The sequence below is a fragment of the Lepisosteus oculatus genome, chromosome 22 (assembly GCF_040954835.1).
Source record: "Lepisosteus oculatus isolate fLepOcu1 chromosome 22, fLepOcu1.hap2, whole genome shotgun sequence".
NCBI lineage: Eukaryota > Metazoa > Chordata > Actinopteri > Semionotiformes > Lepisosteidae > Lepisosteus > Lepisosteus oculatus.
Genome location: NC_090717.1, coordinates 11732247 through 11749596, shown reverse-complemented (window position 1 = coordinate 11749596; position 17350 = coordinate 11732247). Strand labels below are relative to the sequence as shown.

General features: G+C 39.0%; 1 protein-coding gene across 5 annotated transcripts in view; it reads right to left on the bottom strand.

Moving 5' to 3' along the window:
- ttc28 (tetratricopeptide repeat domain 28) overlaps window positions 1-17350 on the bottom strand; it is a 468402-nt gene that overhangs the window by 142159 nt on the left and 308893 nt on the right. For all 5 annotated transcript variants that reach the window (XM_069182111.1, XM_069182113.1, XM_069182112.1 and 2 more), the window contains one exon: window positions 14489-14619. In XM_069182111.1, coding sequence (XP_069038212.1) covers window positions 14489-14619 — 131 coding nt within the window. The remainder of the gene's footprint in view (window positions 1-14488; window positions 14620-17350) is intronic.

Below are 17350 nucleotides of genomic sequence, written 5' to 3'. Positions count from 1 at the left end.
TTTGTGATTAATTGTTAGAAGATGAGTCATAGTTGTATTTTATTTAAATCACAATATCATTCATTTAACAATTAATAACTTAAAGACTTAAATTTTGTTTGGGGAAATTGCTGCTTTTTGAATTTATAATGCTGGAAGTAATTAATAAACTGTTCTTTCCCTAGTGCAGAATATATTTGTGATTTGGCTCTGCAATTATAAACTGTACAATACCTATACTGAAAAATGATTTGAGTCTTTACTGTAACTAGCTGGAATAAAAAGGACATTTCTATAATGCAGATTCTGTCTACACACTGTTAGCGAGGCTAGCTAGCTAATTAGCTGATTAGCCAAACTATCTTGTAGCAACACCTAATGTCTTCTTGCATGCACTGCAAACCTGTGGACACAAGTGATCACTGATATTGTAAAATCAACAAAGACCCAGTAGTGAAACACACACCAGAGGACACAAGTGGAAGCTGTGTGAAAGTACATTTAAAAATGAAGCACTTCTTTATGCAAAGGACTGTGGGGCTCTGGAACAAACTACTAGACTGTGTTGTTGAAGCTGATAAACTGGCTTCTCTCAAGACATGGCTGGTTGGGCCCACACTCATTTGTAACCTTTCTTATGTTCTTAGGGATGCCAGGGCATTCCAAGTAACTTTGTGGCATGGGATCTCCATGAAGTGGTCTTTGTTTCTAAAATGAAAGGGTACAAAGTTATCACAGGGACATACAGACCTTCAGATACACCAAAGTGTGGGAGAAATTCAGCAGCAATGATCACTGAGAGAACTTACTAACTAAGGTTAGACTAAATACAACAGCATATAGAAACAAACTAGGAAGCTCCTACAAATCCTCACCTTTTTATACAACTCTCTGCTCCCAACTTTAGTTTAGGACTATCCCTCCACAAATTATTTGTTCAAAAGAGAATAAGGGTATTTCTTCTTGATTCTTCAGATACTATAAAAACATTACTGCTATGGCCCTGAATCGATGTCAGCATGGATGGAAATTAATACAGTAGCTCAAAATACTGACCTTTCATGAAAAAAAGTTTAAAAATGTATCGCTATTCCTTTGTTAGGAACTATATGTATTGAGATAACTGTACAATCATCAAGTCTACTACAACGGTTTTGTGTAAAAACATTTACAATTATCACACAAACTCAGCCTGAAGGGTGTGATACAGCTCCATTCTGAAATAGACTGAATCGATATGCCTTATCACTTGCCTATTTGCCTTTAGGTGACTTTAATTATAATTCTCTTATAAATTACAGACCTGATATGAATCCTCGCATATTGTGCATTTATGAATGCATTACAAAAAAACTCTTTGAACTGCTTTGATCCTCTCACAGTGACTTCTCGCTAGTTTTAACTTTTACCAGCTCTTATCAGAAGGAACTTCCCTCCCTATTCTTCCCCCACTAAGGACGGATTTGTTATGAGAAGCCAAACCCATTTATCATGAAAAGAAATCCTACATTTCAGCTACTATCTCAGAGATTCCTGGACCAGGATTCATTTCAGTATCAAGAAAGAATCTGAAGTCTCTCCTGCAGCTGAATTATGACACAGATTCTTGCTTTGACCCCACACGTTTCCAAATGAACTTTGCTAGAAGTAGGAATTCCCCCCACCTCACATTCCCTTGGAAACCACAGCCAAAACAACTGCTGAAATGGACAAAAAAAGAGCCAGAGAAAGAGAGAGAGAGTTCTGAGTTTCTGCTGCCGAACAGCCTGCCAGGCTCTATCACAATTCCAGCGTGCTTCTCGGGATTGGCTCAGTAAGCCAGCCAGCATCAGAGCAGCCATTCATCTCCCTGACAGCCTCTTCATCGATCAGCTGGGGAAAACAGAAGGCAATTCCCAGCTTCAAACTGCAGCACCTACCACCCTCTCCACTCTGCTGGGCGACCCGAAAGGTTACTGCTCCCAGCAAGCTCCAGCCATGCGGTGGGCACTTGACATTTTAAGGGAAAAGATTATTGCTTTTCTTGCACTGGAAAAAAAAAATCCATGCAAGAATGTACCACAGCACCATAGCAGTGAACAGCTGAGCTATTGCACAGACCCGTTGATTCAAGGTCTGCTTCTCCTGCCATATGTTTCTTTTCATCTATTACTATTTCTCGGTTCAACATTATTAAAGATACCTAGAGGGATAACAAAGGGCCTGGTTCTTTAGCCCCCGTAAAGCCTGCATGGCATGAGCCCAAAGCCCTTCATCTTGCCAAAATGGATAATGTCTCTGCTTAACAAATCATTTCTCTAAAGGCACTGAATGCTTTTGCAAAGATTTCGGGGGGGGGGGGGGGGAGGGTTGGCTTCATTAATTCAGTTCCAGCTTGTTCAAGCTCATATGGAGCAGCCTGAAACACAGTCATGGTTATCAGGATGCCTCCTGACCTCTCCTGACCGTCTACGTGCGCCAGGCCGGCGCAGCAGAATCACAGTGTCCTGAGGGCTGTCCTAGGGGCAACATGTAAGCGGTGCTGTAATCAGATTCCAGGACTGTTGCCATAGGTTTCCAACAGGGTTCATAGAGAAATGGTAGCTCCACATTAAAGGTTAAGACAAACTTAGTCTGTGTACAACACACTCTCTTTATGGGCCAGGAAAAGAGTTTGCAGGACAGGATGCGTCCTTATAGTCCAGAGATCAGACTGACTAGGACTGCCTGAACAGTAGCATGCAGCTGGCTCAGTGCCACGTTAAATCTAGAATGACTTTCAATCTACCAGGGCTTTCTTTGCTGACTCATAACACTAACCCCTCCAACCTGCCAAGCACCAGTGCTCCCATAGAGAGCTGCGTCAAGCTTGAATCTGGTACTGAACAATAAGCCAAGTTCATTCCTGCACTAGGAGCCAAAAAGAGAGAAAATCTGTTACCGAAAAGACTATAAGTCTCTAACTTTGCCATTTCATAATTAACAACAGATAAACCAATACCTTATAATACTGGTGATATTCTGAGACAAGGTAGCAAGATTTAAAGGAATACACTCCAAAACATACCTGAAGCACTTTACTCTAAGTGGTTTGAGAAGTACTGACAAGTAAACAAATATATTTAATAAAAAATACATGTATTACTGTTCATCTCCTTTTGAATGCAGCTCTCCCTGTGAAGGGTGCCTTGATTTCCACCCAGGATCCAAAGACATTCTATCTAAGTTACTCTGTGTCACTAAATTGTCCTCCATATACATGTGTGAGTGCAGTGGAGTGGTGTCTCGACCAGGTTGCGTCCTGTCAGCCAGGGCAGCTTATAGCTATATATGTGACCCAGTACTGAACTAAGTTATTATTGCAAATGGATGAATGGATGGACGATTTTATCCACAAATTGTGCCACGTTGGGTGGTGCAATGATCGGGTGATTGGCATTGCAGTTTCACAGCCCTTGGGTCCTGTGTCTGTCTTTTGTGGGCAGTCTGATTGTATACTGTCCCACTGTTCACGTGGGGTTTCTCTAGCTGCTCCAGTTTCCTTCCAAAAGATGCTCTCCTGCCTTTCGCCCTGTGTTTCCAGGAGATGCTCAACCCTCACCTTGAGTAAGGAGCTTTCTGGGAATCTTCTTAATGTTCAAAACAAGCACCATTTGTTCTTTATTTGTATTCCTCACTTGGCTATTTGCCTGTGTAGTAAATTTATGTACCAAACAGACTGAGATCTAGATAGAAAGTTCACCTAATATGCACATAAATGTCATCATTCATGTTATTTCAGCTGTGGTATAATGTCATTCATAAATACATCAATAATGTGAAGCTCAGACATTATTCATTTCAAAAACAAATTTTCAATCATTTTGACCCTGTATCATTTAAAGTACTGCCAAAAAATCATTCAATATCTGCAAAACCAATTTATATTCCCATAGACTCTTTCTTCATTTTCCTTTAAAAATGTTCCTGGTAATTTATAGCCTGACAGTGCATTTGAAAATTATAGATTTATGCAAACAAGAGTTCTAAACCAGTAAGCTTGCAAAATTGCATGTGTTTCTCAGCGTAGTACACTGCTGTAAAATGAATGAAGGTGATTTTGTTAAGTAAAACACTGGTGAAGTAAGTCTTTTTCTGGCTGCTTCCTGAGCCACAGCTTGCAGGGAGTGCCTAATTAATCTGTGCTGCGCTTGGGGACCTAGTGACTGCATTCTGTTTTCTTCCAGCACAAACCGGTGCCTGTTCCATGAGTTTAAAAAAATAGATATAGAAAAAAAAGATAAAGTCAGCAAAATAAAATCACAACAAAACTAAGAAACAACTAAATTACAATCTACAATTTATTACAATTAAAACACAATCTACAATGTACAAACATAGCCCTGTCTCCTTGCACTGATCCAGCTCGAGACAGCTGTGAAGTTGGAAAGTCAGAGTGACAAACTGTATAAGGGGTGTGATAAGATCAGTGGTTTTCTTCTGCCTAGAAACAGTACATACCATTTGACTTGAAAGATCTCAGAAGAAAATTAACTTTTCCTAAACCATGAATTTCACATTTTCCGTTAATTATTCATGTTATACCACAGTACTGTTTATGGTTCAGTAAGTACTAAGCCCAGTATCCACTCTACAGCTGCTGTGATTTTCTTATTGTTATTTATTGGGACTCTAGGCTACTCATCTAGTCACTGAAAAAAAAAAACAGTGCTGGGTATAGGAAATCACACCTCAGGACAGAGAGCAGAAAAGCGTCACTAGAGAATCCATCTATCTGTAAATAAGCCCAGCCTCTGTCCCCTAAGAAAGAGTGGACAGTTTCTTTTCACAAAACCTTCCACACAACACATTCACCGACAGAAACCAAACACTGGCTGAAAGTATTCATGCAAAACAAAATTGTTACAAGAGTGATCAATAAAGATGTATTATTAATGTGAAAGCCTCTAGATCTCCGTGGTTAATGGAACAACGTTCCGAGACTAATTACATTATGTCTACATACTGTACCTTCATTACTGATGGATTATTGACCTGATCTTGATAGCCCTTCGAAAACTACTGGTCTAACAATGTTTGAGAGGAGAAGCTTCTTACTGTTTTGGACAAGCCCTTTTTCACAGCTCTGACATTTTCAGTAAGTCTCTTTGGAGTCTGGTGCAGTCAGTTCAACAAACAATGTAGGAAATCAGGAAAGTAATAGGAAAAAGACTGTACCACTTCTTGAAGGTCATGAAGTTCTTCTCGGACAAGGTGAAAGGTGAACACCTTACTCAATATTTGTATGACAAGCCAGAAAACATCTCTACAGTTACATTGTATCCATTTAGTACAGTTGGTATAGGGTAATCACTTTTGAGATTAAAATTACTCTCCACCCAAAACAAAAAACTACAGCTTTCAAACACAGACAAACATTGATGTCTCCAATCTATCTTTAACTGAGTATAAAATGCAGATACCTGTGTCATTGCTTTAACAACTTGAAATCCTAACTCTTTCTTTCAGAACAATTGGAGTAGGTGTTGTTCACGAGTCAATACCTTTGAGAATAATTCTGTTTGAGCCCATGGGATTGGTAGCAGGACATTACGTCTCTGCTTCTAACAGACTGAAAACATTTGTTACCAGAGCAGAATTCTACCATCTGTATGCCTACAGGGAAGCTCAAAGGGGAGCTATGCTATACTGCCAAGCACTTTGTTATGTAAATGGTGAAATTTAAACATTTCCATCATTTGTATCAGTAGACCTATTAGCTGAATTTAACTGGCAGTTAAGTTTCAAAGCAATGAATTGAACCTACACACTTACCAGCAGATAGTTATCATCTGCTGCCACTCAGAAATAGTTTACCATATAACCCAATTATGTTTATTTTAAACAGAATATTTTTTAAATGAAAGAGCTTTAAACTAAGAGGATACAAGGGTGCGGCTATTGAATTATTGTACAAAATGTTTCTTAAAAATCAGGAGAAATCCATAAAGAAAATAAATCCTATTACATGTAGTGCTACAGTAGACAGCTCAAATACATTTTACAAAAACATTGTCATATTTTATAATCAGATAGTAATTGGAAATAATTATTTTTTGATTTCCCAGTGGTTGTCCTTTAGCATGGCCAAAATCTTACTGACCATTTGGTCAAGTCAGGTTTCTCACCTTTACCCCCACAGAGTCTCTTGGTACCTTTACCAGATGGTTCTAAACATGGAGCTTGAGCTCAAAACAATAGAACAGTCTTATAAGATTCATATGATTCCTTTAAATACCCTCATAGAGGCATGGAAAACATACAAAAGGAACAATTTCATCAACAACAAAGGGTGTTTTTGAATTGTCTTTCCATGTGGAAAAGCACATGTAGGAAAAGCAAACTGGTAATTTAAACAAAGAACAGCAGGACACCATCACTTCTATAAGATGTCATAACTTGACATAACTTGAGTTACCAAATTCCATTTCTTTTCAATCAATAAGAAATAAAAACCAAAATAGGATGCCACCTTGTTGGATAAAAACTGTCCAACATGCAGTCTGTTACATTGTTAGAACTGAAAAAAAACAATAAAAAAAATTTTCAGAGAGAAATATTATGCTTCCATTATTCCCAAGACAATGTGCTCCTCAGCCTCCTCTACAACTGAATGGCTCAGCGCAGGTCAGACGCCTTCTTAGAGGCTCAGCCTAGTTCTAATTAGCAAGGAACCGGGTTGTAAATCCCTGGTTTCAATCAATACGGAGCCGCCACACTAAAAGGGCATATGACTGGGCTGCCCCCTGCCTCCTTTGAGCTAGCAAGATGAAAGAGCTCGAAGCACAGCAACAACACGTTAATGACTTTTTAATGGCTCCTTTACCCAGCACAGCATGGAAAAAACTTTGCCGGTAATGTCCTGACAGAACCCCCTCCCACTGCCTGGGCTCTGGTCATTGAAACCACCTCTTTGCTCCCTTGGATAGCGCCTCAGCAGCTGGCTCCGTGTGGGGAGACGATGCTCCCGCCTGCTCCATAATATAGCTCAAGTGCTGCCAGGGCTGAGCTAATAAAACCAGCTTGACTTCAGGCCTCCATACTCCAGCTTCAACAGTGAAAGCTAGAGCTCCAGTGATGACACAGATATAGATGAAGACCCCTCCTATTTAATTCTTTCACACACATTTAAAAGTCATCTTTTCAGGCAAACATGTGAAAACAGCTATATAATTGTTTATTTTTTAAATTGGCCTTTGTAGAATGAAAGAAACCACCACAAAGAACAGTGAAAGAAAGCTGAACACATCACAGGTCACTATATTAAAACCTACAAGCACGTCCAGTGTTACAGTGCACTTTGAGACCCATGATGATCTCAAGTCATGTGAAAGCCTCTAATACTGTCTAAACGTCTTCCCTTTCCTGAATGGACTTATCTCCACTGTGCCTGTTGTAGCATATCTGCAACAGCTCTGAGAGCACATAGTCCCGTTCTGGAATTGCCTGAATGAGGTACAGTACACTTCCACAAGAAACTCCCCTTCTCTTTCCCTAGGTTTTCACGCATGACTCTTCCTGGCACAACTCCATTCTCCCAAAACCCTCATTTCAGACTTGCTACTTTATGATTTTCCCTCATTTCCCTGCTATTTTTAAAGCCCAGGGCTGTAATCGCTGGTGTCTGAAGGCAGAGTGATTACGTTGTTGAATCTCTGTGGTGACCTTCAGTATTTGGAAGTGGGTCATTAAAAAACAAGAGGAAAAGAGCAGCATTGTTAAGCCTGTCAGTTTCTTCACATTATTGTAGTCAAGGGTGAGTGGACTGTTCAAGTCTCCAATGAGAAACACATTTCCTCCATTCTCTGGAGCTCCTAAGTCCACCGTTAGGATGACAGCAGGGAGATTCTATTCACGGTGAAGCCGAGAGGATCACACTGCCACCATGCAGTCACCTCTCTGCTGAACTGGTTACTTGGGAATTTGGGTTTACCTCTGAAATGTATTTTTGTTTTTGGAAGTGAAGATGAATTGCGTGCATTAACTGTATCTTTTGTAGATGATACTGTACCAGGCCCTGAGATCACGAAGGGGAGCCTAGCCAATCTCCCATGGGCAGTACAGACTCAAATATACTCTTCAGCAAAGATAAAGCCCATGGCCTGAACCACTGTTGTTCATTTATATTAAAAGACCAAAGTTCAATACTGCAAAAGTTGGGGTATTCATTTCAAAACAAAAAAATTAAGCAGCTTTCAGATTCATACATTTACAGAACATTTAGGTAGAACAGGAGTGAAAGTTGAAGAACATCAGAAATGCCTTTAAAAATAGTGTGCAATGGTCTCATGCTTTTCTTTAACTATACACTTGCTCCTACTTTCTATTTTTTTAACACAAATAAACCTTAAAGGCTGACAAAAGTGAGTATTATGAATTGTTTAGAATTAAAATATTTAAATTCAAAAGCCTCGCTATTCAGCCGGATATTTTTTTCTTTTTTTCTGTTTCAGTCCATTTTTTGATCTATCACTTGTGTTGAAACATATTATTAAATAGCTGTTCAAACAAAAAGAAAACTATCAACGCTGAACACAACTGGAGTCAACAACCTCTGCACAGTCTGACTTCATATGAATTCAAGAACATCCCTCCTGGCAACACCAGGTAATGAGATCACATTTCTTTAAAAAATCCTTAAAGAAAGTTCTGCAATTTTTTAAATAATTTTAACTTAATATTTAATAATTTTATTAAGTTATTTACTGTTTAAAGCCCTTACTTTCCATAAAAGAAATGAAAAAAAAACTCTTAAAAAAAAGCTAGGGAACACATTTTGCCTCTGGTACAAAATACATTTGGAAAACACCTTGCCATGGTAACACATTAATTCTGCATTCCAGAGGAAAAAACAAAGAGAGTACTGTCATTGTTTATGCTTTGTACACAAATATATATGAAAATACTCCAGGCGACATGGAGGATAAAATCGTTACGATCCTGAAATTATATTGGTAAGGAACTAATCTGTTTCAGCTCTGTGCCTGAATTGAAAAGTGGTTGGCTAACAATGTTTCCATTAGCCTCTAAGCCCCAGGTCAGCTGAATCCAAAATACATATTTTTCTAAAAGCTCTCTACCAGCTTCTAATCGACAGCATTGGTCCTTTGCGAAGGCTGGTAAATTAGCTTTTTCTCAATCCCTCGTGAGGATTCAATCCATCCAAGCAACGTGACTCCAGGAGCTGCTCCAGACAGGGCAGTAATCAGGAGAGATGCCCTGTTGCCTTCCTCATGGGGACAAGGGGACAAACACAGGAAGAAGAAGACAAAGAAGACAGTCAAACCTATCCTGTCAGATAAGAGGAAACCGAGGCACCTGGAGAAAACCCCATGGAGAGAAGATGGAAACTCCACACCAACAGGCACCCGAGGGCAGTCGAAGCTGCAGCAGGAACAATCGCTACATTTGTCGCATTTTGAAGAGGACAAACATGGAGGAATTTGTACATATTGTATGAGGTCCATATCAACCAGCAGAAAAATAAAAAAAACAAGATTAATACCAAGAGGAACTATATATTTAGAAGATCCTATAATAAGTCAAAATTAGGGTCAATTTTTAACTTTATCAAAGGCCTGAAACCCTTTTAATCAAAAAAGAATCTGAATTTATCCTTAACAAAAAACCTGCTTGACCCATGTTTATTCCGGCTCTTCAGGCAGCCGGTTAGAGCAATTATTATTATTGTCTGAAAAAAAAGCCTTATAACTAAAACCATTCTTAAACAAACGACACCGTTCTCCTGATCCAGGTGGAGGGGTCTGTGTTTATTGAGTCTTTGTTTATTTTGTTATTCCAAACAAGACCTTGACGCTCAACGGAAGCTCCCAAGGGTGGCACCACTGAGTCTACTGCCAACAGGCAGGAAACAGAAAGTGGGACAAAAACACTTCTATCCTCACCCTGTTACTCAGAAATATCAGCATGTTTAATATCATAGCTTCTCGGTTTCTCACAACTGCAAGCCAAGTAACATCAGGAAGTGCAACAACAGGCACATCTATTCTAAACATAAACCATGAGAATATACAAGATGACAAAATACTTTCATTTGAGTGTTTAAATGGTAGTATCTAAATGTGGTCAATGATGGCGATGAAGAGCATATTGCTCACTGATAAAGGGTGTATTCCCTTTAACAGACTGTTGCTCAGAGAAAGCCTCTATGTTACCATAACCTTACCAGGAATAAGTGGATTTGTCATAATGGAAGGATACAGTATGTGAAATAATGCAAAAGACTTCCCTTTTTTACGTTTAAGGCATGGTCCATCAAGTTCTTAGTAATTAATTCAAAGATATTAGAAATACAGAATAAAAATACAGAATACAGAAATACATTAGAAATACAGAGCTCTCATTTAGACTGCTCCCAATTTTTAAATCCAAATTTGAATCCCTCATTTTCTGCGTCTGCAAGGAATATGCGGTGCAGGAAAAATCAACAGACCAAAGGACTTCACCTCTTTCAATTTCAATTTCAGATATGCCTTTGCTATTCTTTAATAGCTGAAACAGTGTACAATGTAGCTCCTGTTATATTGAGCACAAAAGAAAACACTTAATCATACGCTCTCTCTCCCATGAGAGCTGATAACTAGGGTCTATTTTCTCTAAATAGCTGCTGTAATATGGTGATATGGTAAGTCACTTGAAAAAATGAATAACGACTAAAAGAATTATATATACACACAATTACATAGATAGCCTAAGTGTGTTAATCTGGTACTTTCATCAAGTTTTACAAAGAAATGCAATGGCAAACACGGCATTTAAACAATCAGGAAATCAGAAAATTATTCACAACATTCAAAGGAAAACAACAGGCACATTGAAAATGAGGGAAAAGCTGGAGAAACTCATGCAATTATTTTTTTCACATATTTCTCCTAATGTTAAATTGTATAATTATTTTGTAAAGTTCCTACTGCTCAATATTTGGAAAATTCTTTAAAGCAGCTTGGGCTTTCCTTTTTCTGCCACCACTGCCTAAAGAAACTCTGCTCTTCAAAGATTTTTTTTTAAAAAGGAAAGAGAAAAAAATATAATTGCATCTTCCTGAAATCCAAATAAACTGCTTTGAAGAAGGAAAAAAAAACATGAGAAAAATGTTAACTCTCACAGCTGTGGCATAGGAAAACTAAAACACTTGATCCACCAGGCAGCACAAGCTTGAAAAATGGCCCTTTTTTCCAGGCAAAGTGTGGTCAGAATGATGTCATCAAGAACAGCCCAATTAATTTCCTATGGCTGCAGCAGAGAAGCAAATCCAGGCATCTCAGCTTTTTACACAAACCACCTTGTGGCTTTTAATTAGACCAACCATCTGGCTAACAAATTAAACGAGACTCTACTAAGGGGCTGTGATTATTATTTCCCATCTTCTGTCCAAAACCCTATACTGACAATCTACAAAAAGCATGAACTGCACAAGACTCCTTTCCTGTTTTTATCTATAGAAGGCTGCCCTAGAGAGAGGTACACTGTATTTTTGTACCTTGCATTAACAGGTGTAGGACAATGCACTGCTCCAAGGCACCTGGCATTGATACAGTGCACACCCATTCTCCCTGCTAAGCAGTTTGACTAACCATATGTGTATCTCAGCATGTCTGTCTATCTGTCTTCTCTGCAAAATAATTAGAGAAGAAAGGGAACAATTCACAATGCTCATGTCTCACAAGAGTTGTAAACACTTATTGAAAAACATTTTTTTACTTGAAAAGAAAAAAAACTGGGGGTATGGTAATTTGTTTTCAGTGGTTTTTGACATATGTGTGCTAACCAGAACTTACAATGGATATAAAAAAGATACAAATGCAATAGAGATGCATGGTACTCTTCTAATGACTATTAGGATGACAAAAAAAACAAACAGAAATGCAACAGACTTATCTACATGTTTGCATTAAAGAGGCGCTGCAAATAAAAGGAACAGAGAAAAAAACCTTGTAAGTTAAATTAACTAGGCACAGGACTTCAATAAAACATAGACTAGGAAATTCTAGAAAAAGCAGTACTTGCTCTCCAAACTGTAGCAATTAAAGACAATCTCTCTCACTTAAATTATTAGTATTAATTATTCATGACAAAACCAAACACCACGACTGTTCTGTTCCTACATGGAGTTGGGACTGAGCAGGATTGAAAGGTGAACAGTTTACACTGTCATCACTCAGAGCAGGAAGCACACAGAACAGACACTATTGGTAGTCCGCTCTGGTGCATCAGAAACACAGTGTTCAAGTCACCCCAATGGTCATGGTAAAATCATCTGTAATATGTTACTTTTTTTTTTAATTGGGGATTTTCCACAATGGAAACTGAAAGGTTCTGTATCTGACAATAAGAACATGGTGAAATGGCATTGTCGACTGCTGCATCCCCAATTTTTAGTTGTGGTTCTATTCCAGGCTGTTACGGAACCATCCTTTCTTTCTCTCTCTGTCTGTGTGGGTTCTCACCGGCTCCGATGGTTTCCTCTTGACGCCTACAGATACGCCGGCAGAGATAACTGATGTCTCTAAACTGTCCTGTGTGTACTGTATGTCCTGTGGTGGACAAGGTGCCCTACCTTTCCAGCACAAGACCTGGGTAGCCTCGACACGTAGCAGGAATGGATGAATGAAAGGATGAAGCAGAAGGTATCATAGCATTCAATTGAACTGCTTCTCTAGCCTCTGTGAAATTCACAGACTTTAAACACCCACTTTAATTATCCCCCTACTAAAGCTCTGAGACTATACAGCACTGGAAATGTAATCCTGTCAGTCATTCAATGCTGAATAAGAGAGGCATTTGTCTAAAAACATACCCAGGCAATAGTTACAAATTTCACGGTTCTATACTTTCTATTCAACAAATGAGCTCTGCCATGGGATTCACACTGTGATACTTGTTTAAATGCAGAAGATTAAGGTGTGCGAGCAGAGCAATCCTGTGAAGCTCTGCTGGGGCCTGGAACTTGATCTTAATACCGCTCAACACTGAGTAGCTGCTGCTGCCTCAAATTTCACGCAGAAAAGACACAAAACAAAAACTAGGAAACTAAAAAAACGTGATTACAAAGTATAGCAGAAGTAGAAGAGAAAAAAAGTTGCTTCAGAGCTCTCAAAACTTAAGTGCTGGTGCTTCATTTTTTACATGCAGTACATGGTTGCAGCCTTTTGTGTTTCACTCATAAAATGCCTTACCAGGACTTTAAAATACCTGGAGAAAGACAAACAAACCCCAGGCATGGCGGAGCAAAGGAGGCGGGGGGGTATTTAGAAAGAGGAAGCAGAGAATTATTCACTGTCTGTATGGAACAGCAATGGAATGAACACCTGTCATGCAGAACAATCAGTGCAGAGGTCAGCTCCTGCACACAGAGGGGAGTGTGAGTATCCACCCCCGCTCCTCGCACCCCTTCATATGGAAAACACATTCCCAGCTGACATCAGGTGCTGTGCACTGTTCACGTCTCAACAGAAAGCCCTGGGATCATGTCAGGAGGCAGCCAAAACAGCTTTGGAGATCTCTTCTAAATCTGCTTTATACTGTACGGTACTGACTCATGTAAAACAGGTCATACGTTTTACTGACGCAGTTTACACTGCATAATAAGCATTCACAACGAACTGTGTACATATACACATATATACAGTACAGTGTGGTGAAAAAGTAAGTACGATTTTATAGTTTGACATATTTAGCCCTCATCCCCACCAACTCCTAATAGCTGATAAAACTAACCTCATTTGACAAATAACACAAAACACTTCTACCAAGTCATTATTTATTGAAACAATCAGCCTGCTATGAATGTAATATAGTATTTATATTGGTAAGAAAGTACATTTCCATGCTGAACACACCCAGCCCCGGTCCAAAAATTGCACCCTATACTGTACATCACCAATGCTACAAAACCGAGGAAGGAAATTAATAAAATGAATTTTGTCTATTTCATGACAAAAGTATTTCTAACTTAACACCAGCATGTTTGACGGATGACACCTTTGAATCCACGTTATAACAATACATCAGCACAAGAATTACTTAAGATGAGGATTTTAAGTCTCAGTCCAAAAAGACATAAGCTACTTATTGCACAGAGGAACAGGGCACATGAAATAGATTTGCTGATTGTACACTGCAAGACATTGCTAATTGAATGACTGCTGCTTATCCTTAAAATTCTGATTTAAACACATCTCTCATCTTTCCCTGTAAGCCGTCAAATACAGCATGCCCCTGTTGTGGGACAACCGTGAGATCAATATCGGGCCACTGCAATGTACACGTAGGGGCTCTGCCGCATTTCAGTCACAACACGCGAAGTGTCGCCTTGACCCAGAGGAAAGTGACAGTCCATTGACAAGCCAAAAAGCAAACTGTCGCGAAGGGCACCTCAGGACTGACGGACTGATTGACTTAGTGTTTATACATCATTACATACAAATGCCGAATTCAATTTCAATCTGTTCAGCCCCCCCCGCAGGCCTACCTCTCTGTCCTTCAGCTTCATAGCCAGGACCAGCTGGTGCCGATGGTTGGTCAGGGCCTCGCGGTAGTTGCCTTTGGAGAAGAATGCCGATCCCAGGTTGCCATGGGCTCGACATTCACCGGTTTGGTCACCTGGCAACACAAACGCCGTGAGCAATTAGCTTGCAATGAAATCTGAAAATATTTAACCTTAGGACCTGAATGGAAAGAGCTGCATTAGAAGTTGCAAAGTTGCAAAAGAAGCCAGCAAAGATTTCTATTTGCTAGAAGGATGCTATGTGCCGTTTAAGCTTTGTGAAACCGAACAAACCCTCGTCTCTTTAGAACACAAGTCTTGGAATAAAAAGTGTTTTTTTTACACACTGTACTATAGACAACATACAGTATAATACTTCAATGTTTAAACATAATTTCATGATGATAATAAACCAATGTTTTTACACATGTATTAGTGTTTTAGGAAAGCATAACAAATATCACAGTACTGTATTTTCTTTTTAACAATATTTATTACCTTTTCGTTTGAAATACAGCACTTGGAATTTGCTGTTGGAACCTATACTCCATTCTATTCCCCCCAGAAAACCTTTGGAAAAGAGATTTTTGTGCAAGATGCTTTCATTGCAAGGTGTTAAAATGAGAAAAAAATAAAAGGAGAAGTATTAAAAATAGATATTCCTGGAGTGCTGGTCAACAGCTCTACAGCTCCTGTTCTGAGCTGTAGACTCCTACTTCAAATGCATACTGTAGGTATCAAGAGAAAAGATGGGGAATCTGCTCCTGTTTGCACAGACACTCAGAGCACCGCTCAGCACGGCCTCATACACACTGCAGTCATTGTTCAGCCCAAGGAATTCTTTTTGGAAAAAAAAGAACACAAAAAACAACTGTGCAGAGGAAATAACAGTGGTGCTAACCTCTCACACTGGCGTGAAAAGAGGCATCATAAAGTGAGGATATATGATCCTGGGGTGGTAATTACTCTAAATGGCTCTAGTCCGGCTCACACTATGAGTAATGTGTGTTTCCAAATAGCTTCTGAGCCAATCCATATAAAGTGAGCATTATGGTACATAACTAGAAATCGCACATGCTGTTATAAATAAAACACCAAAACCGCATGAAACTAAACACTGGCTGTCTATTTCACCCTTATTTTTGAGAATGATAGCAGTAGGACTTTGCAATCCTCTCCAATATGAATAAACTTGACAGTAGCAACAGAATGCTAGAATTACAGGTTAGACTAGCATTCAAAACGGTCAGTCTTAGTTTTGCTTTATTGATATCCAGTTTGAAAGCATAATGTTCTCATTCCTGTAGATTTACAGTAGGATTTTTTTCTGCTTTGCATTTACATATACTGTACTGTATCTCATTTCCACCCTGTAAAAAAACTAAGATTTACCTTGTAGATGTGTTTTTTTCAGCTCAACAAACCTGGCAATGGGTTCATTAATACCCACCCAATTTGCAATAGCAGGTGGTTCGAGAATTTTCAGCAACACCTCCAGTACTGGATGAGGAGTATAAAGTGCAGAAGATGTGTTCCTCTGAAATGTCAACTTATCAGATATTTTTTTTTATTTGTCTCAAAGGACAAAATTAAGAATACAGAAGAGTTGAAAATTCAAGGAGTGGCTCTTAATAATGTCTTGCTAATGTTATTGGATGATGGCAGGCACCCGGTAAGTCACTAAAACTGCAGTTCCAATGAAAGCCAAGTCGTTTTCCTAGCCTACAACTTCCCAACCCACCCAGCTGGTGAATCACAGTCCCAGTCAGCTAGTGACATGACTCAGGCCACAGAGATCAAATGGCTTTACTTGTTGAGCCATTCAGGACATACAAAACACTGCTGGACTGGGGCTCTCCAGCTCCAGGCATTAAGGACCATGCAACTGTTAACATTTTTAACAAACATGCGCATAAACACCTGTCTTTGTGAAATTCACACCCAATTCAGTTTTTTATTTAAAACGCTTTTTCAAATGACTTTTCTTTTAACAGTCTGCAAAATTCATTATCTTCCTTAACCAATTAAACAGCTTGCCAAAGATTAAGATAACACTGAGTACACTGAGTATTTGTTGTTCAGCAAATATGTTGTCTTAAGTCACAAAATAAGCTTTTAATTTAGTTTATATTGTTCTTCACAAAAGCTGTGATTTTTGAAAAATGAAAAAAGTAGTTGTACAGAAAAAGAGGCTCAGTCAAGGTGTGAAATCACTTGTCTTCAGTAACTGATATGGCCGCATTCAGGAAGCATAACTGCAGTTGTAATTTGCAAAACATTCAGTGCTTTACAAGCTGAAATGTCAGAACAGACAAGGATGAAAGGAGAAAGTTCAAAATCTAATTTTATTCCATTTTCTATTAAAGATGGGCTGTGTCATGCTCATGAGCTGGACAGGTTGCAGTGATATTTCAAAATGTTCTTGTATTTGTATATAAATGTGGTGATTTAAAAAAAGAAAAATGTATAGGTAAACTTAAAAATTTTTACTGATTTAAACAGAACTGTACAGCTAGACTGTTATATTATGGCAAGATACTATTAAAATGTAAATTACCATATTCTAGAATAAACAAACAACATCATTTTAAAGCATATGGTTAATCACAGCAGCATTAATTGTACATGAAAACCATACCGACTCCTTTTTGGACAGCAGCAGAAGAATCTCTGGCACTGGTGCGCTGTTGACTTATTACTGATCTTTACAGCACAGCCCAGAGGGCAGAGGGCCCTGCCTTCCAATTGGTATGTCAGTGGTGTCTACACACGCAGATGTTGGTTTTGATTTGTATAAAACTTTTCAGTACGCAGCTTGGCAGGTCCCTTTACTAAACACCGAGCAAA